Source organism: Salarias fasciatus, chromosome 5 (assembly GCF_902148845.1).
Source record: "Salarias fasciatus chromosome 5, fSalaFa1.1, whole genome shotgun sequence".
In the NCBI taxonomy this organism is placed as follows: Eukaryota; Metazoa; Chordata; class Actinopteri; order Blenniiformes; family Blenniidae; genus Salarias; species Salarias fasciatus.
In genome coordinates this window covers 36,599,251-36,625,550 of record NC_043749.1, presented here as the reverse complement: position 1 = coordinate 36,625,550, position 26,300 = coordinate 36,599,251, and the positions used below count along the sequence as shown (strand labels likewise).

Sequence of the window (26,300 nt, the reverse complement as noted above, 5' to 3'; positions counted from 1 at the left end):
AGAGCAGCATAGACATTCCTCCTCTGTAAGCATCGGTGAACATTGTCCATAAGAACACCACCATTTGCCGTCTGTTCGCAGACGTGCAGCGGTTTGTTGCTCTCTGGCAGCCGTCCTTCTCTTTCCTCTGCCTCGCCTCTCGATGAGCTCTTCATCTGTATCTTCTGGCTCCAGACTGTAAGGACACCCTTCATATTCAAAGTTCTCGCCCACAACATCTTCATCTGACAGATTCATTTTACACTAAACTGGAAAAAAAAAGCACGGTGTGTAGCCTCCGGTTGACCCGGAAACAGTGAGCCGTACTGCGCATGGTGTGGCGCCGTAAACAAAGCTTTCAGGTCAGAGGTCAGCAAAACAACCACAACATTTATTTCTGTAATCTGCTTGAAAGAAGTCCAGAGGCAGCATGAGGATGTTTATTCCAAGAGCAGGGATCAGAAACACGCATTAGCATCGGCAGTCAAACACACACACAACACTGCGGCCTCCGTAGCTCCCGTCACACCACCGCCTAGACCAGGGGTCAGCGACCATGGAGTGCCAGTTTAAAATGTTCTCATCAATGTGTGTGCCATTATCAACTAAAACACAAGTTAACACAAAATACAAAAAGATTTCCAACATACATGGAAATTTATTCCATTCAGATAAAGCACATACAACCATATCTTTAAAGATATTTTTTTGTATTAACTCCAAAAAGTGCTTTCATAAACTACATGCCGATACGTGCCGATGTTTCGAATTAACTGGTACCCGTGTTAACTTGTGACCAATAGATGATTGAGACTTGTGTCTGTCCTATCTCCTTCTCTTTCTGTCTCCTCACCCCAACCAGAATAGCAGAAAGCCGCCACCTCTGAGCCTGGTTCTGCAAAGGTTTCTTCCTGTTAAAAGGGAGTTTTTCCTTTCCACAGTCGCTTATGCTGCTCATGTGGATCTGTTGGGTTTCTCTGTTAAAGTGTCTAGAGACGACCATGTTGTAATTGGCACTTCATAAATAAAGCTGAATTGAATTGAATTGTGGTCGTTCTGGCAAACGTCGGTTTTCGACAGTTACAGTGAGTGTATACGTTTAAAGTCTTTTGTGAGTCTTACTTTAACAGCTGCTGTGATCAGCATGTGTCTACACAGAATTCCGCTGTCACTCATTAACACAGGAACCAGTTAATCCATAACACCGATCGGGCGATGCTCGTATTCTGCTAAGGAGCTCTTTGAACAACTCGCTGTTGCGCGACGTGCTTCCATCTCGCCTCTCCAGTGTTTTTTCTCTTGGGGTTTTTATTAAAAAAGTGTTTTTCAACATGTTGTTCTGCTTGTTTTTGACTGTCCTGCTTCCCGTTTACTGCGCACGTCGTTATGTCACTACGTACGGGGCCGCGCATGCAGAACAAATAATCCCCCGGTTTTTTTCACTCCGCTGTCAGGCGGCGTTTATATGAGACACGGAGCGGATTGTCGATCGGTGTACACCACCTCGTACAATGGACTCCGAAATCCAACCTGCTCTGAGTGAAGCGGATCCACTCTGGTGTCTACATGACACATCCACTCTGCCCTATGAGCCATTATGGGAATGGCCAGTGTGCCATTCCCATATGGGGCGCATGTCAACATGCCTAGTGTTAATGCCACGCGTGCCATGCGTGATTTTGGATTTAAATTTCTCCCAATGCACTGTTCAGATCAGAAAAGCTTTCTGGGTGAGGATACTGTTCTACTTCATTCTATAAACACCGTGAAAACCGTTTAAACCGTACTTATCCTTTAAGATCACTAAAGGAGGAGTGACTAAAGGAGGAGTCAGTGAAGGAGGAGTGACTGAAGGAGGAGTGACTAAAGGAGGAGTGACTAAAGGAGGAATGAGTAAAGGAGGAGTGACTAAAGGAGGAGTGACTAAAGGAGGAATGAGTAAAGGAGGAGTGACTGAAGGAGGAGTGACTAAAGGAGGAGTGACTAAAGGAGGAGTGAGTAAAGGAGGAATGACTAAAGGAGGAGTGAGTAAAGGAGGAGTGACTAAAGGAGGAATGAGTAAAGGAGGAGTGACTAAAGGAGGAGTGACTAAAGGAGGAATGAGTAAAGGAGGAGTGACTAAAGGAGGAATGAGTAAAGGAGGAGTGACTAAAGGAGGAGTGACTAAAGGAGGAGTGACTAAAGGAGGAGTGAGTAAAGGAGGAATGACTAAAGGAGGAGTGAGTAAAGGAGGAGTGACTAAAGGAGGAGTGACTAAAGGAGGAGTGACTAAAGGAGGAATGAGTAAAGGAGGAATGAGTAAAGGAGGAGTGACTAAAGGAGGAGTGACTAAAGGAGGAATGAGTAAAGGAGGAGTGACTAAAGGAGGAGTGAGTAAAGGAGGAGTGACTAAAGGAGGAGTGAGTAAAGGAGGAATGACTAAAGGAGGAGTGAGTAAAGGAGGAGTGACTAAAGGAGGAATGAGTAAAGGAGGAGTGACTAAAGGAGGAGTGACTAAAGGAGGAATGAGTAAAGGAGGAGTGACTAAAGGAGGAATGAGTAAAGGAGGAGTGACTAAAGGAGGAGTGACTAAAGGAGGAGTGACTAAAGGAGGAATGAGTAAAGGAGGAATGAGTAAAGGAGGAGTGACTAAAGGAGGAGTGACTAAAGGAGGAGTGACTAAAGGAGGAATGAGTAAAGGAGGAGTGACTAAAGGAGGAGTGACTAAAGGAGGAGTGACTAAAGGAGGAATGAGTAAAGGAGGAATGAGTAAAGGAGGAGTGACTAAAGGAGGAGTGACTAAAGGAGGAGTCAGTAAAGTCATGCTTGAGAAAGAAGGGCCACCTTCCTGCCGCCTGCTGAAGCCTGTCCTGTGTCTGGTGAGCTTCCTCTCTGGAGCCTGGTGGAGCTTCTCCTGAGCTTCTCCTGCGGTTCTCCTGAGCTTCTCCTGAGCTTCTCCTGCGGTTCTCCTGAGCTTCTCCTGAGCTTCTCCTGAGCTTCTCCTGCGGTTCTCCTGAGCTTCTCCTGAGCTTCTCCTGCGGTTCTCCTGAGCTTCTCCTGAGCTTCTCCTGAGCTTCTCCTGAGCTTCTCCTGAGCTTCTCCTGAGCTTCTCCTGAGCTTCTCCTGCGGTTCTCCTGAGCTTCTCCTGAGGTTCTCCTGAGCTTCTCCTGAGGTTCTCCTGAGCTTCTCCTGAGGTTCTCCTGAGGTTCTCCTGAGCTTCTCCTGAGGTTCTCCTGAGCTTCTCCTGAGCTTCTCCTGAGGTTCTCCTGAGGTTCTCCTGATGCTCCGTCCAGTTCAGGGTTCTGTGGGACCGGTTGTCCCTGTGCTGGACCCGTCTCTGATGCTCTGCATGCTGCCTCGCTCTCCTCCAGTTTCTTTTCTCCAGACAGAAGCTCGTTTCTTCTGCTTTTCTGCTTTTTGTCTTTAAATCTTTCTCAGGCAGCTTCTAGAATCCTCTTGGAGGCTGTCAAGAAGTTTTTTTTTTCTCTCTCGCAACAAATGTTGAGTCAACAGTTTTTCAAATGTTCACAGTATTTTGAACTGAACTCAATCCACAAATAATAATTGGTACAGAAGTATTTCACATAGTCTATTACTTTTTTTGAGTTAAAATGAAGAATTTATCAGATTTTCTATTCTACACAAATATGATTATATTGAATATTTTTATGATATTCTAATTTTTGGCACATTCATTCGCTCCAGCTCTTCTGAGAAAATAAGCACACCGAACAAAGTAAAACATTGTTGGGGATGTTCAGGATCTTTTAGCACTGTACCCTGTCCTCACCTGTCCATGTGTATCCTGTCCTCACCGATAAGTAGCTGGGATTTGCTCCAATACCCCACAACCCTGAACAGGAAAGTGCTGCAGAAAATAAGTGAACGTTTCAGTAGAAAATCTTCATCTCGATATGTCCTAGTAGGTTCTTTCCCAAAGCGTATTTAGGTCATTTGCTGTGGACATTCTGTGTTTAATTCCTAACATTTTCACACCGAACTGTGTTCTTCAGTCCCTGCAGTTGTGTTTTCATTCTTGATATTGTGTCATTCTTTGTGCCTGCCAAGGCAAAGCAGAAAGATTGCTATCCACAAAAATGTAGGAGGAAAAAAAAAAAAACTCCAGAGGAATTTTTACTTTGTGCCCGCCAGCTGCTGACCAGATTGTGTGTGTGTGAGCGTGTGTGTGTATAACTCCTCTGTATTCACTGTGAGCTCCGAGCTGAGACCAGCCATGGCAGAGAGTCAGCAGCTGTGTGTGTTGCCAGCTCTGATTGTCTTGAAAATCCAACTGTATCAGATCATATTTCCTCATATTTTGTTCCTTTTATTGAGTTTATTGAACTGTCACTTCATTTCTCTTCATGTTGGTTGCATGCTCATTTTTCCTTTCTCTTGTTTTTTGTCCCTTTTATAACCTTCTGACCTTGTTCACTTTGATGCGATCCCCTCTGCTGCTCCTGATATTACCCTCCTCCATAACTGCACAGTCAGCATCAGTCTGGGTTTTTAATCTGGCCAGTATCCGAGGTTGAACGAGCCCTGTTCCCCTCTGGCCCCGAGGCCCTTGCACACACTGCTAAGAGAGAACTCAAAATCATGGAGTTCAGGAAGAAAAAGGACTTCAGTTCCACAGTTTTCTCAGGAGCAAAAAGGTAAGTGGTTATCTGGACTGAGCAGGGAGCAGAACCAGCCAGCAGGTTTGCTCTGTGCTCAGAAAATGACAGCTTCGTTTTTTGATGCTGACAGAATGTATTCGTAACAACACACCTGGTCAGTGTTCCACTTCGCTGAGATAATGAAGTCAATAGAAGGCAGCTCAGGGTCCCAGACTGGCTGAAGGAGTTGCAATGCTCCTTCGTTCTCTATGCTATTTGCATTGCAAAGCTAAAATGGACCGATCAACGGACAGACAGGTGTCAGAATTAAAGATGGTTAAACTGAGTGCTTAAAAATGTTCCTGTGAGCACATACACTTCCTGTAAGTTGGAGCACATCACTTTGCTTTTACTTTCAGTAGTTCTTCTGGTTCCCCCTCAGTCTTCTGCGCCTGCAGTGGGAGGTTGTGCAGAAGTCCCTGTCTGTTGTCTCTTGTTGGCTGTTGTGTTGTCTGGTCTGTCTGGGCAGCAGTAATCAAGATAAGCCTGTGAATGTTTGCATATTGATCTGTTTTAAATCCACAAAGTCAGCTTGGTCACTTCATCGTTGTATACTGAAGACAATGACGTAATAGGCGCCATTTTTTGTCCAACAAGAGTTAAGTTGCATATGTTTGAGGCCTGATATCACAAGTTCAGAATGTTATTTGTCGGCATTGTATTTCTCTAAATGCTTATTTTATAACAGATCAGTTAAACGTGCTAAAATTTCAGCTTTCTGAGGGGAACCAGACCTTTACCCTCTCAGAGCTCAAAAACAGAAGTTATTTAATGCACAGACGATCATTTGTGGACAACTATTGATTTAAAGAGCAAAACTCCATCCTTAAAGAAAAAAAAAAATCCAGTTTGTGACCGCATCAACTTCCTTCCGGGTCGGGGGTCAGAGTCCTTAAAGCTCGTGTCGGAGTTTTGAAAGACTGAGAGGTCTTTTTAATCCAACGTTTCGAGGCTCCGCCCTCCCTCTGCTTTCGTGAGCGACCAAGCCACGCCCCTTTAATTGTGCACGCACATTATCTGTGGGGTGAAAATGAGAGCCTCTGAGTCCTGCAGCATCCTCCATGTTGAGCTGTTTCCGGTGGATGTTCAGCAGACGGTGGATATATCTGCTGCAGAGCTAACTCTCCTCTGCTGGGCGAGCGGCCGTGCTCTCTGGCTGCTCCACACTTTGATTGACAGCAGGACAAGGCGGAAGCTCGAAGTCCATTGGCTGAAGCTGACCGGCGCTTTTTCGGATAACATGAGGGTCTATGAGGGGGGACCCAAAAGTTCCCGGACTGTGGTGAAAAAAAAAAAAAAAAACAAGAATGATTTCAGACTTGTGGCCGTTATATGTCACTACAGCATAGCCTTAAGCACAACTGTGGAAAATTTCACCTCCCAAAGACACACAGGCAGCTCACAGCCAGTGTTTATGTTACTACAGTCCCCCCCCCTTCGAAAAATCCCAAAAGTCCGGCGCCTCTGAACCAGGAGCAGAACCAGGCTGGGTGGACATGTGCCAGGAGCTGAAAGGCAGCTGGAGGACGATGGAGGCTGTTTGGAAGATCCTCCCTGCTGCGGCGCTCCGGGAGTCGGTCAGGCTGAAGCGGCGGCGCTGTGGGAGGGGGGGGACTGTTTTACCCACAAGGCTCTGCGGTAAAACAGTTCCTGGTGAGAAACGGCATGGCCCTGCTGCTCCATCCGCCGTATCCCCTCCATTTAGCCCCGTCAGACTTCTGTCTCTTCCCAAGAATGAACACGGAACTGAAGGGGCGGAGCTTTGATGACGTGGAAGAGGTGAAAAAAAAAATTGAAGGAAGCTCTTAAAGGGACCATTACGCAGCAGCATGCTGACTGTATGGAAATGGAAATCCCGGCTGCAGCGCTGGATTCAAGCCGAAGGAGAGGACTGTGAAGGTGACAGTTTTGATTAAATGTGAAAATAAAAAAATAGAAAGTTATATCCACAGTCCGGTTTCTTTTGGGTCCCCCCTCGTATGAGAGGAAGGCAGAGCTCATAAATAATTTTTTATGTTGCTTTATGCTAATATTATATTGTAGTGTCGAACCAGACTGACACATTTAAGCTCTGTTAAAAAATGATACATACATTGGAAACGAACGGAAACTCCGGACACCAGCTTGAATCAGCACAGCGACCAGCCGAGCAGCAGCTCTGCAGAGGAAGCTGTTGGACTCGCAGAAAGGAGAAAACTGAAGATCACACCCATGAGCCCAGTGGAAGCTATGAAGATAAAGACTACATTTTTCTGTAGACAGTCATTGTGTAAATTACAAAAGAGATTTCTCCTTCCTGGAGATTTTTGTTTTCTGTTTTGTTTTTATGGTTCATATTGTGGCTCCTGATCCGTTTCAGAAACTATTTCAGAGATTCTGTTCTGTTGTTACCTCACTGACTGCAGCCATGTTCAGAGCAGACAGCTCCATACTGCCAGAGTTTTGGGGCATTTTCATGGAACTTTTCAGTTCCCACAGAATATTGAATTTTAGGACTACATAAACATTGAACCCATGTAAAGAAACCTTAGACTCTCTTCTTTCATCAGAAAAAAAAGTTTGTTTCCAGCATGTTTAGATCTTTCGAACTCGGCAGTAACAAGGTGGTTTCAGTGAAACGCCTCATTTTGACCAACAAAAGAACCTTTTTCTGCTGAGAACCAAATTCAAGCAGAACGGTGACTGACATCTATTTATTTTTATTTGTAGTGACACCTCCAACATCTGAACAGCTCCTGCAAAACAATACAGCAAACACAATACAGGAAAAACACTTTTGATTACAAAATAACTAAATTTATTCCCAGATTTAGAATATAACGCACAAAAATAATCTATTACAGATAATCTATTTTCTTTTATTTTTTTTTTACTTTTTATTGGGTTTTCAATTTTTTTTTCTCCAATAAGGTGCAGACAATAAAACAGAACTGATGAAAACAGATCAAAAATACAAACAACAAAACAAAAAATTAAAGCAAAAAAGAGGGAGAAAAACAAACAAAAAGATTGTAACAATTCACTTACTATTTCCAAGGCGATCTTGCCACTACGCATTAAGAGGTCACGGGTGGAAAACACCAATCAGCAGGGGTGATTAATAGGCAGAAGACAAACTTAAGATTGGTAACAAAAACCCACATTTATTCTGGAAAACCCCCTCCCAACAGGAAACAAGCAACCCGACGCTCGGGCGCTCCTCCTTATAAATTAAACAGAAAACGCCGCACAACGCGGGAAGTCCAAAACAAACTCAGAGGCTCATAAAGTCCTGTCGTTTACAACCCAAAGTTCCCCAAAGTTCGAGGTGCACGTCCCTGCGTGGGGACCGACCGAGTGGCCGGCGGCCAATAATTACTCACACCGGTACAATCCTCAGTCCGCTGGTCCCCGTAGCTCCTCCTCACCAGTCCGGTAGCTCCGTGGTGGAAAGACAGTTTAATTTTTGTGCAACCATTGCCATGTAATGGCCTTTTTGCTTGCAGCCAAAAGCACTTTGTAAAGATAACTGTCCTGTGTCCTCAGCTCAGTTGGAAATTTACCCAGGTACAACGTTATGAAAGTAAAATCTGTTTTTAAACTAAGGATTAATTTGATTTCTTTAGCAAGTTCTTGCCAATATGGTTGGATAAGTGGGCAAGCCCAGAATATATGGTAATGATCTGCCATTGTCTGGCCACAGTGTCTCCAGCATTTATCCTGTCCCTCGAGACCCTGCTGTTTAAATGTGAGTTTAGGAGAAGTAAAAAATCTTATAGTGTTCTTCCAGCAGAATTCTCGCCAGGCTCTGGAGTTAGTGGTTTTAGTTTGACTCGCCCACACAGATTTCCAATCATCCTCATATTTCACCAGGCCAGACTCCGCCTCCTACGTTTGCTTGATTAGATTAGTAGAGTAATTCTTGGAGTTTTGTAATCTTTTGTAAATTTGTGAGATTAAATGTTTACTATCTTTGGCATTGTACGCACCGGTCAACATACTAATCAGACTGGCATCCTTTTTAACTGTTTGCTTAATTTCCTTGTTAAAGTATTGTCTGACCTGGAAATATCTGAACATATCCTCCCTTCCCAGTCCGTATGATTTAGGTATGGGTGAAGGGCTGTGGGCCATCCTTATCAGCTGTAGTGCAATACGCAGTAATACCATTATGTGCCCACTGCCTAAATCGTTTATCCAGAAGAGACGGAATAAATTATGTGTGGTATGACACCCATTTCAATATTTTATTTGTTTATTTATTTATTTATTTATTTATTTTTGAACAATGCATATTCATGAACATTTAAATAAATGTAAATATGCCAGATTATAGCCTTAGGCTAATTTCCATCTGCAGACCCCTTGGCAGGTTGATGTTATACATAAAGAAAGAATAACCAAAATAAAACATAAACAAAGACAATATATACAAAGGCTATATACAAAAGATAGTAGACAAACACAGACATACAGACTGTTAAAACAGTTTTATACAAGGTTTGTGCACATCCTCCTGGATCACCCATGCTCACAGGTTTGTGTCTCTTTGAGCCATATTTTTAACTGGTTCTTAAATGTGGAGAGACTTGTGCATTCCCTCACTGTCGATGGAAAACTATTCCAGGTCTTTGTTTCCTGAACTGACAGGACATTGTGGGAAAAAGCAGAGGTTTACAGTCTCCTCTGGCTGAGGCTCGAGTCACTCGAGTCGAGGCACAGACTGAATTCTGGTGGATGAATTCGTTCATTGGTGGAGGGGCCAATCCATTTAATACTTAGTAAACCAGACAGGATGATTTGAATAATTTGAAATTTGTGAAGTTTAAAAGATTATATGTTTGGAGGATTTGACAGTGATGATACGAAAAGGGTTTCTTGTCTAAATTTTTCAATGCCTGCTTGTAGCATGATTCAGCTGGTCTTATGACAGACTGAGCAGCATAAGACCAGCTGGTGATACAGTACTCAATATGAGACAGTATCATAGAATGTAAAAATGTAAGCGCTGCTTTATGATGTGCCAACGATGCTCTACTATGTTTAAAATTGCGTATATCATAATTTAGAATTTTTACTACTTTGTGAACATGTTTTTGAAAAGTCATTTTTGAATCTAATACAAGTCCAAGGTACTTAAAGTGTTCTACAGTTTGTGGCGCTTCTCCAAGGTAAACTTTTGCTGGTACCAAAGTCGTTTTAGGTTTCGATAAAAAACATAGATACCGTTTTTTCAGCATTTAGGCAGAGACGGGAATCAACGAACCATTTCTGTAAATCCTCCAAAGCTGACGAGAGTTGTAGAGCTGCTTCTTGGGCACTTTTTGCATGCGTAAAAATTACTGTGTCATCAGCATACATAATTGTATCCACATTTTTACATATATTTGGTAAATCATTAACATATAAAGAGAAAAGTAGGGGGCCTAGAATTGATCCCTGCGGGACACCTACAGAGTAATGAAGATAAGATGACTTACTGCTCAGGATTTCTACACACTGTTTTCTATCTTGTAATTAAGATCGCACCCATTTAACTGTATGATCACTAAAATTAAGAGCAGTTAATCTGGAAAGCAGCTTTACATGATTCACAGTATCAAATGCTCGTTTAAAATCAATGAAAACAGCAGCTACACAGCTATTCTTATCCAAGTATGATTTAACCTTTACAACAAAAACGCAGACAGCTGTTTCAGTTGAGTGCTGAGGCCTAAACCCAAATTGCATTGGGTGTAGGCCTGGGCCACTATTAAGATGTTCAGTTATTGATTTGGCCACCCATTTTCCAGCAATTTTGGAGATTGAGGGCAGAATGCTTATTGGCTGGTAGTTTGAAGGGTCTGTTTTATCACCCGACTTATAGATCGGAATCACTTTGGCCATCTTCCACTTCAACGGAACAGCTGCCTGTGTAATTGACAAGTTAATAAGATGTGTCATGGGATGTAAAAGGGAGGATTTACAATGCTTCAACAGATTGGTATCTATTCCATGATCATCCCTGGCTTTTGAGCTTTTTAACTTGGAGATTATATTTGACACGTCAATCTCTGAAATTCTTTTTAGATTGAGCTCTGAGTCAGGTGTAGGATAAAGTAAAGTACCTGCATCTAGACTTGTCCCACCTGAATTTTGATGAGGATCACAAGAAGTTCTAAAGTGATGCGTGATCTCATTTACTGTGTTTTGAAAATACTCATTAAGTTTGGTTGCCAGGATAACAGGCTCAGAAACCAGATCATTATCAAATTTAAGTTTGAATTCTTTTACATTAGATTTCCTTGTTTGACCAGTCAGTTTTTTTATATTTTCCCAGATAAGTTTACAGTTTCCTTTTGCATTATCTATCAGTGTCATAAAGAAGTTCACTTTTGCTTTTCGAAGAGTCTGGACAACCTTATTTCTTACGGAGACAAAATTTAATCTGTCAGTGGTTAGGCCTGAATGTAAAGATTTATTAAGAAGTTTGTCTCTTTTTTTTTTTTTTTTTCCCCCCTTGTCCTGTTCAGCAGCTGGGGCGTGCAATATTGTATGATTGTAGCCTTTTACTATCCGAACAGATTTTAAAATTAGCAGCAGGATGAGACTGATTCTCCTCCTGCTGCTGCCTTTATTTAAAGCTGGCATCCGGCATGGCTGAGGACAGGACCGGGACGGAAATGCTCAGAGAGCAGGGACAGAAAGAGAGGAAGATAAAGAGAGGGAGAACGGAAGGGGGGGGGGCACACGACCTATGTACAAAGTCACAATACAAAACAGTGTTGTCGACGCACCACACGCAACCTAGAACAATCCCAAACCCCCAATCTAGACAACACCAAAACAGAGCCGACAACCAACACAGAAAATTACAGAACCATACATACATTTTTTTTTTCTTCTTTTTTTCCGAACCATATTAGTGAACAGACCAGGCCACAAAAATAAAAGGAGGTGTAGGGGAGGAAGGAAATGCAAGGACACCACAAACCGTAATTTTTTTTTTTTTTTTTTTTGAATATAGCTAGTAGTAACTAGCAGTAACTAGTAGTAACTAGTAGTAACTAGTAGTAAACTCGGGGCGTGCATCAAGAGAGGTCTGCTACAGATCACCATTAGTCTAACCACCACAAGAAGACAAGGTAACCCAGTATGTAAAGAGTGATTAAAGATCAACGTGATCATGTGAATATGATGGTGACAGTGATGGTGATAGTGATCATGCATATATGACCTCTGACCTCTGAGAAGGCCAGAAGCAGGCCAGAGAGGCCCTCAGAGCCCAGACAGCCGGCGGACATCACAGAGCCCGGATCCAAGCCGCCCCCCCAGGCAGACGCCCCCGCTCCGGTCCAGAAACGGGGCAGAGGAAAGCCCCGGCCGGGGACCCCGGCAGTCCCGGGGCCCGGGCCCCGCGGAGCCATGACCGGCAGGAGCCGGTCCACCCCGGTCCAAGAAGTTTGTCTCTACGTATCATTAGTTGTTTGCATTCATCATTAATCCAGGGCAAAGCCCCTTGTTTTTTATGAGATCTTTTTCTCTGAAATTGTTTTAAGACATCATTATTTGAAGAAAACATGATACATATTTTTGGCAGATAATCTATTTTCAGATGCTGTATGTTGCCTACAGGTCTGATATTCATACACAATATGAATGAGGGTTTGATCTGCCACCCCGGCAAAAGAACAAAACAAAAGACGTCGATCGACATCTTTGGCAGTCAAAGAGTTCATTTCAAACTGAAGTGATTATTCAATGCAGAGAATCATATTTGTGGTCGAATGTAATGGATGAAGTGCAACTCGCTTCACCAAAAAAAACCTCAGCCAGTCCGTGGTGTCCATTACATTATTTATGTGGCCACTAGAGGGCGCTTGATTTTAAAACGTAGCCCATGGTCATAATTTGAGGCATGAATAAACGAGCACTGTGGTGGTTTGAGTTGAAGGGCTTGTTTTAATACACTGGCGTGTTAACACAGCCAGTAACCGATGGAAATAAACAATACAGAGACGACTACTGGACAAAAAAATAGCGAAACTGAATCATTAGGGGTGGGACGAGACACAAATTTGACGGGGCGAGATGTCTCGCGAGATTGAGTCCACAAGATCGAGACGACACGAGACCGGGGGGGATGGGGTGGGGGGGGTTGAAGCTGAGGTGTGGGGGGGCAGCGCGGTACTCACATGCAGCGTCGGAGCATGGAGTGTCGGGTCGGGGCGCCCCTTGTACGGCCACGTTGCCCTCCGCTCTACACTGCGCCCGAGGCGGCCGCCTAGTTCCCCTATTCTCATTCAAACCGCGGCGCACAGACGACGCCATGACTGCATTTGCACTTCATGCCACTAGGTGCGCTGTTTGCATGTTCAACCTTATTTTACACAGACACCACAGAGGAAGAAGGGCGCTGCAGCCGCTGCAGGCTCTCTCTGCATGTTGTTAGAAAAAAAGTGTGAGCCGGCAAGACGTGGTAAAATGTTCAATGATGCGATGCAGCGTTTTTTCAGTAAAAGAGAAGAACTGAACGATCATTTCCACACATTTTGTTTACGTCGTAGCAATTAAACTGTATCAGAAGTAGTTTGTGGACTCAAAAGACCAAGATTCCTTGCAGATAGAACATGTGCAGAACAGTATTTCATGTCCTTTTCGACTGGGTTTTTAAATATAAATATGAGCATATTCAGGGTTTTGCACGTGTTTATATGGCTGTGCGCCATGTAATGTATCATTCCGTCAATATTCCAGTTAATAAAGAGTTTTTGCCTTTATATAAACGTACTTAATCTCACGGCATTCGATCTCGCGAGATCTCGCGGCATTGCGATCTCGCGAGATCTCGTGACACAAGATCTCGTCCCATCCCTATGAATCATCATTGTCACAACTCTGTCACTATACGGCACTGGGTCACATGTACTGTCAAGGAGAAATGAAATCCTTTCTGCATACACCACAGAAATAAAGCTGCCATCTCTCTAAGTGCATGCACGTTGCTCCTCCAATAATGAAATACTCGCCACTGACCTCGAACCTGGCTGGGATGGTGAACATCGTACCATCTCATTGGAAGACAGCCATAATCTGTCCTGAAGCAGTGCAGGTGTTGAAATGTCTGATAACAGGATGAGCTAACCCAGGAGGGTCAAACTCACATTGCTAAGGGGTCCCATACAGCCCAGTTTCATCTTGAGCCGGACCGCTACAGTAGTGTCATATTGACCATTAAATTTATAGGTGCCTTAAGGAGTTTGCACGTTTTATAAGAAACAGTGCCCCCTGCAGGCCTTGGGCGTAACGCAGCTTAGTGAAAAACCCGTCCCTGTGGCTCGTGTGCACGGAAGAGGGGAACTCCTTCCTCGCTCTTTTAGTAGCGAAATTTAAAATGTAAGTTTCTTCTACCTGGTGGAGTCTGTGTGGAGCTGTGGCAGTGCTAGAAGCCAGTCTGTTCTTACTCTCTGGAAGATCCTGCTCAGTTGTTGCTCACTAAGCATCTGGCGGAGTAATGGTGGACAAAATGAAACCTATCCAGCCGGAGCGCGCATTACGTCATTCCTTTCAAATTCTCCCCCAAAAAACTCTGGAGCCGGACCGGCACTGCAACTTTCAAGTGACAATTTAGCGCTGTTAGAGGTACTGGTAATGAATATGTCAGGGCACATTGTACACATCATTAAAAATGTGTAACATATTTATGGTGGAAAATAAGTATTTTTAAAGTTGTAAAACTCCTTAATGCACCTTTAAACTTTCAAGTTTGTCTATTAGAGTATTTAGAGTATTAGAATACACATAGAGTATATAAGTGATGAAAATGTCTATAGTTGTACAAAGCCAAGTAATTAGTACTGAAGAACTCCAATCTCAACACATATATTATCTATTATACAAACCTCTTTCGAAATCCAGTCAAATGTCTTTGAAACGTGCATTGCTGTTGCCTTCTGTTTCCTCAAACTCCCTGACAGCTTGGCTTTGAAGCTTATCTGATATCACCCAGGTAGCTTTCATGGCAGCATGGCTGATATTCAGCACTGTCTTGTGTCTACTACTTGTGGCTACCCTAAAGAAATTTGTCAAAAATACATTTGAATGTACCCATAATGATGACAGTAACCAATAAATGAACTTTAGTTTTCTAACTGTAGGAGGCGTGCACCACACACCAGTTTCGGTGGCTTCATCGGTTTCAAAATAATGACAGATATGTATTTTCACTTCTCCCTAGTCAGTGGGTTGTTAATGAAACTGTGTTTTTGACTGTGGTGCTCGTGTTCATCTAAATCAGTGTTATTTCCTGGAGCTTGCTGGTCCTTGGACTGGCTTCTCTTCCAGTGTGTGCTCTCTTATCTGAGTTGCACTGTTTACCTCTCATCTAATCTGCTGTGATGTCCTCACATCAAATCTGTCAGCGTGGCAGGCAGCCAGGCGGGCCCAGCGGAGCAGACACACCAGGACACTACTGCTGGGGGCAAAGGTCAGGGGGCTGGCTGTCAGTGCCCCTCCTCACCACCCCTCCACCCCTCCATCCATCCATCATCCCTCCATCCATCCATGATCCCTCCATCCATCCGCCATCCATCATCCCTCCATCCATCCATCCATCATCCCTCCATCCCTCCATCCCTCCATCATCCCTCCATCCATCCATCCATCATCCCTCCATCCCTCCATCCATCCATCATCCCTCCATCCCTCCGCCATCCATCCATGATCCCTCCATCCGTCCGCCATCCATCATCCCTCCATCCATCCATCATCCCTCCATCCATCCATCCATCCATCCATCCATCCATCATCCCTCCATCCCTCCGCCATCCATCCATGATCCCTCCATCCGTCCGCCATCCATCATCCCTCCATCCATCCATCATCCCTCCATCCATCCATCCATCCATCCATCATCCCTCCATTCCTCCATCCATCCATCATCCCTCCATCCATTGATCCATCCATCATCCTTCCATCCATCCCACCAGCCATCCCTCCCTCCATCCATTCCTCCAGCCATCCACCCCTCCATCCATCCATCCATACATCCATTCATCCCTCTATCCATCATCCCTCCATCCACCCCTCCATCCATCCCTCCATCCATCCATCCATCATCCCTCCATCCATCCATCCATCCATCCCTCCATCCATCCATCCATCATCCCTCCATCCCTCCATCCATCATCCCTCCATCCACCCCTCCATCCATCCCTCCATCATCCCTCCATCCATCCATCCATCCATCCATCCATCATCCCTCCATCATCCATCCATCCATCATCCCTCCATCCATCCATCATCCCTCCATCCATCGATCCATCCATCATCCTTCCATCCCACCAGCCATCCACCCCTCCATCCATCCATCCATCCATACATCCATCATCCCTCCATCCATCCCACCAGCCGTCCCTCCCTCCATCCATCCATCCACCCCTCCATCCATCCATCCATCCAGCCATCTTTCCATCCATACATCCCTCCATCCATCCATTCATCCATCCACCCCTCCATCCCTACATCCATCCGTCCATCCATCCATCCCTCCATTCATCCATTCATCCATCATCCCTGCATCCATCCCACCATCCCTCCATCATCCATCCATCCATCTATCCACTCCTCCATCCATCCATCCATCCATCCATACATCCCTCCATCCATTATCCCTCCATTCACCCCTCCATCCATCCATTCATCCGTCCACCCCTACATCCATCCGTCCATCCATCCATCCATTCATCCATCATCACTCCATCCATCCCCCCAGCCATCCCTCCCTCCATCCAGCCATCCCTCCCTCCATTGATTCAATCCTTCTTCCCTCCATCCCTACATCCATCCATCATCCATCCATCCATCCATCCCTCCATTCATCCCTCCATCCATCCCCCCAGCCATCCATCCCTCCATCCCTTCCTCCCTCCATCCATCCATCCGTCAGTCCATCCATCGGTCCCTTCATCCTGCGGAGAAACGCAGACGGAGGAATGAGACCTTCTCCTCTCAGCATGGACAGATGGACAGCAGTCGCTGTGGGACAGGAGGAGAGAGGGAGGAAGAGGATGAAGACCCAGAGTGTTCCAGCAGAGGAGAGAGGGAGGAAGAGGATGAAGACCCAGACTGTTCCAGCAGAGGAGAGAGGGAGGAAGAGGATGAAGACCCAGACTGTTCCAGCAGAGGAGAGAGGGAGGAAGAGGATGAAGACCCAGACTGTTCCAGCAGAGGAGAGAGGGAGGAAGAGGATGAAGACCCAGAGTGTTCCAGCAGAGGAGAGAGGGAGGAAGAGGATGAAGACCCAGACTGTTCCAGCAGAGGAGAGAGGGAGGAAGAGGATGAAGACCCAGACTGTTCCAGCAGAGGAGAGAGGGAGGAAGAGGATGAAGACCCAGAGTGTTCCAGCAGAGGAGAGAGGGAGGAAGAGGATGAAGACCCAGACTGTTCCAGCAGAGGAGAGAGGGAGGAAGAGGATGAAGACCCAGAGTGTTCCAGCAGAGGAGAGAGGGAGGAAGAGGATGAAGACCCAGACTGTTCCAGCAGAGGAGAGAGGGAGGAAGAGGATGAAGACCCAGACTGTTCCAGCAGAGGAGAGAGGGAGGAAGAGGATGAAGACCCAGAGTGTTCCAGCAGAGGAGAGAGGGAGGAAGAGGATGAAGACCCAGACTGTTCCAGCAGAGTGAAGCTCGGCCGTCCTCCCTCTCAGGCCTCCATGCGGCGCTGCTCTGCCTGCAGGTCCAGGCTTGACAGGTTGACAGGTCGTCATGTGTAGCGGTTCAACATCTCTGCTGCCAGTGCTGCTGAGCATGCCCCCATGCACACACCTCATCCAGACCCCCGCCCACCCCCACCCCCACCCCGCCTGCTAACAGCCTTGACGGCCCCCCGGGGGCTGCTGAACCAACTTTGACTTAAGCGTTTGAATTTGACTTCTGTCCAGCTAAATGTGGACCTGGTTTGGATCCTTGGTGTGTTCTGAAAGCTCCGTGTGTGAAAGAATAAATGGCCGCTGCGCTCTCTCTCTCTATGCCATGGCTCCAACACCACAGCATGGACGGTCTGTGTCATTCCTGCGCCTCAGAAGCATTATTGAGTTATGAATTAAAATCTAGATATAGATAGAAACATGGTAGTCTGCAGCAAGACATGAAGAAATGAAATACTTGTTTATGATTGTTTTCAGTGAAACAGATGCAGATCTGATCACGTTTTATGACCACTTCCAACGGCTCTGTCTAGTGTTGTGATCAGTAATAAATAGGTAGTGTAAGGCCTTCTTTCTACCACCATTTGCAGAAGCGTCATGAAGTGCTGCAGATTTCAGTTATGTGTTAACAACAAAGCCACTTTTTAAGCTTTAAGTGGATTACATTTAATGGTGCTGAACATTGTGCTGTTATTAACTGATGTAAATTGAATGAATATTGAGCGATCAGTGATTTTACAGTGTTCTTTTATGACAGGTTCATGAGTGATAGCAGACAGCAGGCTTTTTTTTCTTTGAATGGAATCATTCCATCTGTGTTTTTTATACAAATGGCTGTAGATCAGATCAGCTGCACTCTGGCAGATGTGTGAGTGTTTCTGGCCGTCTGACTGTCACTGACGGCTCATTTGCTTGTTGTTGTCATTGGAGCTGAGAGGTCATCAGGTCACACAAACATGAGGAGGCTGCCAAGGAAAAGCACACTGCAGGAAGGGGGGGCACAAAGGAGCCCTCCAGGACTTAATTAGTGTGAAATTCCCCTCTTTCATTTCCTGTCACAGTGACAGAGGTAAAACAGCTTTTCATACTGCAGATTTCCTCTGCAGCTTTTCTTAACATGCACATGGTGAAATTTAGAGTAACACACTTCACACAGCTCTTTATCTTCCACCACTTCACCCTGGCTCCTGCAGATACTGAAGACCAGAACACTCATCTGCACTCAGGCTTCAACTGGACATCCAGTCGTCATTAAAAGAAAAAAAACAGGAACACTTTCTCCCGTTCCTCCCACTTCGCTGTGAGAGCAAAGGGAATGTCCTCCTGAATCCAGAACCATGTGATGGACCGGAATGTGCTCAGATACCTGACAGGAAACATTCACATGAAACTCAACAATAAGGCTGCTTTTTTATTTTTAAAGTTGGTCATTTCATTATATTTTAATTAATCCTAAAATCAGCGGAGCGAAATCTGTTAAAAGCCTCATGAAGACATCTCCTCCTGCCCTTCATCCTCCTCCTCCTCAGTGTGTTGCTCTCCAGCAGAGGTTTACAGGTGTCTGCGACACACTGATGCTGTCAGTGGAGGAGATGATCTCTGATGCTGAACAAACCGGTGTTCCCTTAAAATGTAACACAGCAAGTCATGGTGGTGGTGCAGCACACACACACACACACACACACACACACACACACACACACACACACACACACACACACACACACACAGAGTTCTCACTGCTGGCTGAAATGACATGTCAGAGGGGGGAGGAGGAGGAGGAGGATGTCATGTCTCCTACTCCTCATCATGCTGTCATGGCCACTAGTCCAGCGCCTCTTCTGTCACATGCACTCTGCTCACACTCCACCCAGACCCGAGTGTGTCACAAACGATAAACACATCAGACACACACACACACACACACACACACACACACACACACACACACACACACAAATCGTTCATGTCTTTGCAGTTGTAGCTGAAATAAGTATTGTAATAAGGAATGATAATTCCAGATAGGACCGCTTGGCACCTGCTGTCAGAGATCTCTGAATCTGTCATACATAGTGACAGTCATTGTTTTCATTTTTTTTTTTTTTTTTTTGACAGAACAGAGTCAGATTGATTGAAAGACTATTTTTGGAAATGAGGGAAAGATTTTTTTTGTTCCTTTTTAACCCGATCTTAATAAATGAATGTTTGCCGTGTTAATGTACAGCTGAGCAGAACACACACGTTGACTCCATGTTGTGTCCCAGTGTTCCAACAGTCGACACACACCCAGTGAACGTTAGCTGGTGACTCTGAATCGGCGTGAGGTGTGAATGTGAGTGCATGTGCTGTGTTTTGGTCCCTGAAGCAGGGAGTTTTCTTCAGCTTACCTGGGTGTGTGTGCCCAGGTGTTTACCCGGGTGTGTACCTTGGTGTGTATGGGTTCAGCGGAGTTTGCCTTGCCATTGGTCAGTCTGAAAGAGGGGTCTGTAGGTCTGTTCATGTGATCCAGGTTCACCCTGTTCTCCCTTGAGTCCCTTGGTTCAGCGTATCAGAAGGATATCTCCGGCTGACCCCAGTGAGCCAATCAGAAGCAGGGAGGGAGGCGTTAGTTAGGAGAGAGATGTTTGTTGTCCAGGTCACGGTAGTGAGATAAACACACTGATTTAGAACAGGTTCCACCCTGGTTCCTTCCGGAGGTGTTCAGTGTGTGTTCAGAGTTGAGTTTCATTCACCGTAGTCTCTTTCAAGTTGATGTTAGGGTGATTTTCAGACACTCTCTTATCAAATGTAGAATATTGACCAATCGGAAGGTGTTCAGAGTATGCGCTGATCCAACATTGAGGTGAGATTCCTGCTGAAAGCTACAGCTCCTTTTCTCAGTATTTTCGTTGGCAGACTCCGGATGACGGTTGGCTGCATGATCAAATCAAAACAATCAATCTTTATTCATATGAAGTCAACTCTAAGTGTCTCACAGTATTAAAATGAAAAACAAAAATCAATATATGATGAAATAAAAACAGCCACACTTTCACCAAAATTGCATGTGCACTCACACATACACACAACACACACTTCCCCACTCTCGTCACATATATTTTGGAGAAGTGGCATGATAGTAAAGAGAAACACTCCTTCCTGTCTCTGAAAACACGGAGTGAAAGCCCTCACCACTGCTGACTGGGTCTCCTTCCAGGCCGGACGGCATCGGGACTGTGACTGTGGAGGAGAAGGAGCGCTTTGAGGAGATCAAGGAGAGGCTGCGGGTGCTTCTGGAAAACCAGATTACACACTTCAGGTAGGACCAGGTCTCTAAAAGACAGTGACGTCTGCACGTTTACACTGCTGAAGTTTCAAGTCAACATGGCCGCCTCCCCAGGTACTGTTTTCCGTTTGGACGTCCTGAGGGAGCCCTGAAAGCCACGCTGTCCCTGCTGGAAAGGGTAAGTTGACATGAAACTGATCCCATGATCCCTGGTCACTAGATTACAGCAGCTACAGAGGGATTATTTGTTTGCCAGCATGGCGGATGCGTGCACAACCTGACTGCACAAAGAGCCGCCCCACTACCAGTTGTTGTGTTTTTCCATGGTTATCTGGCAATGTTAGCTCGCAATGTTGTCCACATTCTACAACAGTTTATCACCAGTGATAGCATCAGTTATTCTGCGAAATGAATATTGGTGAATGGTCTTAATAACCCATACCCGACAGATGCAGCTCAGTGGATAAAGGAGAATTGATTGAAATTGGTGATTTTGCCCCGACGTCTGTGTTTCTTTCTTTGCATTCTTTTATTGGGACAGTCAAGTTACTGTTATGGTCCTGTCCACACTAAACGTAACTTTGAAGGTGTGTGCACACACACCGCTGGATAGTAACATTGATCGTGACCGTATCTGTTTGAATTTAAAAGAAGAAAAATTCCATGAATTTTCTGTATGATCTAAACACATATTGGCGACCTATGTGGTTACATTTTCAGTTGAAATGTTTTCAAGAGTGAGTACTCGCAAAGTGACGTATTAAGCGAGCTTGCCTGAGAAGCTCCCCCCTCGCTGTTCCCACGGCGCCGTCTCACACGGCGCCGTCTCACACGGCGCCGTCTCACACGTCTCCCTGAAATCTGTATCATGAATATCAGGAACTGCGGTGAGACTGCGTTGTGCAGTGGTAGCAGCAGCAGCAGCAGCAGTAGCACCACAGACCATAACGCATAGCACACTCTAGTGATTCAAGCAGATGAGTAAAGATAATTTCAGTGGATTCCAGTCAAACAGCACCAGCACCCATGTCTCAGGACACTTCACCTTCTCCTGTGTTCCCTGCTTTCCTGGCTGAGAAGTCTTTGTTGAGATCCAATTTTCTGAGAACATCCGTCTCACAGTTTAAGTTTAAAGTTTAAAGTTTAAGAATGGAACGCCCCTTGAGATGTAGCATCTCGTTTTCGAGGGGGTCCATAAACACTTAAATATATAACACAATTTACAATAACATACATAAATACATACATTTACACATAAATAGACATACCCCCCCCCCCCCAACACACACACACACACAGGACAGACATGCTCCTTTGTTCCCTCACCCCCCAATCCTCCATGAATTCAAAAACAGGTGATACATCATTGACGGAAGTTCAAAGGGAAAAAAAAACAAAACAAAACAAAAAACTAAAATAAAAACATAAGCAGGAGAAGCTTTAAGGTGTGAAAATATTAAGGATTGGAATTGACCCAAAGATGTTACATCGCGAATGGATAAAGGTAACCTATTCCAATCAGATGGAGCCCTGCACTGGAAGGCTCTGCGACCAATCTCTTTGTTTGTACGTGGAACAGTAAAAGTAAGACTATGAGTGCTTCTTAAAGAATATACAGAAGTAACTGGAACCAAAAATCGCTTAAGATACAGAGGACAGTAAAAATAAATACATTTGAAAATGAATAGTGTCGCCTTTCATATGGTTGCAACCAGTTCAGCTTCTCAAACAAAATACAGCGATGACTTCTATAAGGGCAGTTAAGTATGAATCGACATGGAGAATTGAAGAGAACATTTAAAAGCTTGAGATACAAGTCATGAGTGTTTTGCTAGATTGTGTCAGCATAATCAACAATAGGGAGGACAAGTTGAGTAATTAAAGCCGCAAGCGGCATTGGTCGGGACCGAGCCTCCCTGCCGGCCCGCGACTGAGACGTCCACCCACTAACATGCAAGTTGTTAGCATCTCCCATCCACTAACATGTAGCTGTTAGCGTCTGTCATCCATTAACACGGAGTTGTTAGCATCTTTCATCCACTAACATGGAATTGTTAGCATGTCCCATCCATTAACATGTAGCTGTTAGCATCTGTCATCCACTAACATGGAGCTGTTAGCATCTCCCATCCACTAACATGTAGCTGTTAGCATCTCCCATCCACTAACATGTAGCTGTTAGCATCTACCACCCACTAACATGCAGCTGTTAGCAACTCCAATCCAATAACATGGAGTTGTTAGCATCTCCCATCCACTAACATGTAGCTGTTAGCATCTCCCATCCACTAACATGTAGCTGTTAGCATCTCCCATCCACTAACATGTAGCTGTTAGCATCTCCCATCCACTAACATGTAGCTGTTAGCATCTCCCATCCACTAACATGTAGCTGTTAGCATCTACCACCCACTAACATGCAGCTGTTAGCAACTCCAATCCAATAACATGGAGTTGTTAGCATCTCCCATCCACTAACATGTAGCTGTTAGCATCTCCCACCCACTAACATGCAGCTGTTAGCAACTCCAATCCAATAACATGGAGTTGTTAGCATCTCCCATCCACTAACATGTAGCTGTTAGCATCTCCCATCCACTAACATGTAGCTGTTAGCATCTCCCATCCACTAACATGCAGCTTTTAGCATCTCCCATCCACTAACATGGAGCTGTTAGCATCTCCCATCCATTAACATAGAGTTGTTAGTAGGGGTGTTTAAAAAAATCGATTCGGTGATATATCGCGATATGACGTCACGGGATTCTCGCATCGATTCAAAATACGTCCATATCGATTTTTAATTATGTATTTACCCGGCAAATATCCATTGCGGCGTCTTTTTGTGTGCTGCACTTTTACTCCTGGCCACTAGTTGGCAGCACACCACACCAAGAGCTTTGCAGAGCCTCCAGTCCGCCAGAGGAAGAAGAGCATCTCGCGAGAGCTCTCCCGGGTGGTTTCTTTACACTACCGTCTCGCGGTAATTGGATCACACGACAGTCTCCCGTGGCGGAGGAAGTGGGAGACGCTCCGAGGAATATTTATAAAGCCGGAATCTGGACGCACTTTGGCTTTTACAACAAGGACGGAGGGACAGATAAGAGCCACGCCATTTGTAAAATGTGCTTTGCAAAAGTCAAATACCGCGGAAACACCACCAACCCACATGCATTTGAGCAGGATGTCCCCATGCAGGACACCCTGAGGGCTCTGGACAGCGGTGTGAGGGACAGGCTGCGTCCCCCCAGGTGTGAGAAGGAGCGTTGCCTCCTCAGCAGGTCCTTCCTCCCTGCTGCTATCAGATTCTACAGCCAGCACTGCTCCAACCAGTCCAAACACACACCACACACTGTTCTAAATGACACTCCTGTGTGTTTGTCTTTTCATCTCTCTCACATTTTTCTATAATATTGTACATATGTCTGTCCTATATGTATATTTAAATAATATGTAACTCATATCTGTTATTAATATTATAGTTTACATATGTGTTCTGTCTTAAATGTGTATTTAATTTATATTTGATTTATATCTGTTAGTGTATATCTGTTATTTCTTTATATCTGTCTGAAACTTACATTTAAACTATATTTAAATTATGTCATTTAGTTTGTATCTGTTATTTAATTATATTTATCCTAAATTTATAGTTATTTTTCTATGTATGGTTGGACCTTGTAAATTCTCATATTTTGCATTTCTTTTCTGTTCCTTTCTTTTCTCTGTGCTGCTTAACATTGCAATTTCCCCCTGTGAGACAAATATAGGAATTTCAATTCAATTCAATGTTTTACAATGATTGCACTTTATTTTCTCAAAACATGTTACATTATTGAAGGTATATATAGCCTTTGTTTTTATTTACTGTTTAAATGAAAAAGTAGCCTGCAACTTGTTTGCTGTTATATATAGTTGCTTGAGTGCTTCTGTTGCATTTGGGATGAATAAAATGTGTTTCATACAAGTTTTCTCATGAAGTACTACTAGTTTACAAATTTGTTGTTCCTAAAGTATCGCAATAATCGTCATGAACATTGGTATCGGGATATATCGGGATATATCGAATCGTGACCCATGAATCGTGATACGAATCGTATCGCCAGATACTAGGCAATACACACCACTAGTTGTTAGCATCTCCCATCCACTAACATGGAGTCATTAGCATCTCCCATCCACTAACATGGAGCTGTTAGCATCTCCCATCCACTAACATGGAGTTGTTAGCATCTGTCATCCGCTAACATGGACTTGTTAGCATCTGTCACCAACTAACATACAGTTGTTAGCATCTCCCATCCACTAACATGGAGCTGTTAGCTTCTCCCATCTGCTTTTGACAGTCACTTAATGAAGGCACTGAGTGTCAGAGTTTGATTGACAGCTGCTGTCAGCTGTGTAACTGCACTGTATGCCCATATATGGTCATGTCCGTTAGAGTGGAGACAGGAGAAAATAAAAGTTTCTGTTTGGGAAACAACTGCTCCTTGTTCCTTTCCTGTGTGGCAAAACTGAACAAAAAATATCACGTTTGATAGGAAAATTCGTTGTCTTTCAGTTGGTGAGGCTTTCAGAGCAGTCAGACTTTTAGTTTGGACTGGAGAGGCCTCAGTTTGTGAGAACCGCGAGATTTTTCCCCATCCGGCTCCATTATAACTGAGAGCAAAAAAAAATGCAGAGCGCACACCTTTTCTTACCTGTGAAAACATACATGTAACATGATATTATTCCCACTTATGTAACATCATCTTGTTCAGGAGAACCTGGTGAGGCTTTATGTGTGCTCAGTTTGTTGATAGGAGTCACGGTTTAGCCACAATCTCCAGTTGTTCGAGGTGCTGAAAAAAGGCGACTTTTTTCTTTTTTTCCCCATTATAACGGATGAGGGCAGGAGCAAGGCAGGATTTCAGACTTCCAACTTTGAGCGCTAATAAAATCCACACCGTTAGACTTCTGACAAAGTTGTTCACAACTTTTGTAGAGAAATTTGTCCTCTATCAGGTCACGTGACTCTTATGTCTGTACGACAAACGGTCTCGGAGGAGATATTTTTTTCGTGAGGAGTGATTTTGAGCAAAGTTTTACTTTGAAAGGGAAATAGCGGACTTCCTGTTGGATTTAGGTCAGGGCTGTCAGCGCGTGAAATGTAGATCTTGATGAGACGAACGTGTCAACGTTGGTCTCTCTGTGACATTCCTACGGGTCGTGGTGAGAATTTTACTGTTTCTAGGTGGGACTAGAGAGCAGATGCTGTTTTTTTTTCCATTTTATAAAATTTTTTGCCGGTCATGATGTGCATGCCAAATTTGGTGAGTTTTCGTGCATGTTTAGGGGATCAAATTTGGCGTCAAAGAGGAGGGACGCGTAAGAATAATAAGAAGAAACGGACAAATAACAATAGAGACCTTGCCCTCCGGGCTCAGTCCCTAATAATGAAGAAGAAGGAGAAACAGATGAATAACAATGGAGACCTTGCCCTCTGGGCCGGGCTCGGTCCCTAATTATTTGCTTCCTGACTTCTTGTGTAAAACAGTTTGCAAACCGAAAAAGAGGAGTTAAAGTAGCATATATTCGTCTGATGATGTAATCTACGTGAGGTTTGAAGCAGAGTTCAGGATCAAACCAAAGTCCAAGATATTTAACAGAGTCAACGTTTTGGACAGTTGAACCATTACTAAATGCAGTATGTAGGTTAGGAGATGTAAGTAAGTTATAGTGAGAACCAAAAAGCATGCAGCACGATTTCTTCAAA

At 44.4% G+C, this 26,300-nt stretch overlaps 1 protein-coding gene across 1 annotated transcript in view; it reads left to right on the top strand.

The window, feature by feature from the left end:
• The window catches only part of LOC115388277 (calcium-dependent secretion activator 1-like), a 374,835-nt gene that overhangs the window by 235,462 nt on the left and 113,073 nt on the right, over window positions 1–26,300 (top strand). Inside the window, 2 exon segments of the mRNA XM_030091341.1 lie at window positions 20,477–20,578; window positions 20,660–20,723. Coding sequence (XP_029947201.1) covers window positions 20,477–20,578; window positions 20,660–20,723 — 166 coding nt within the window.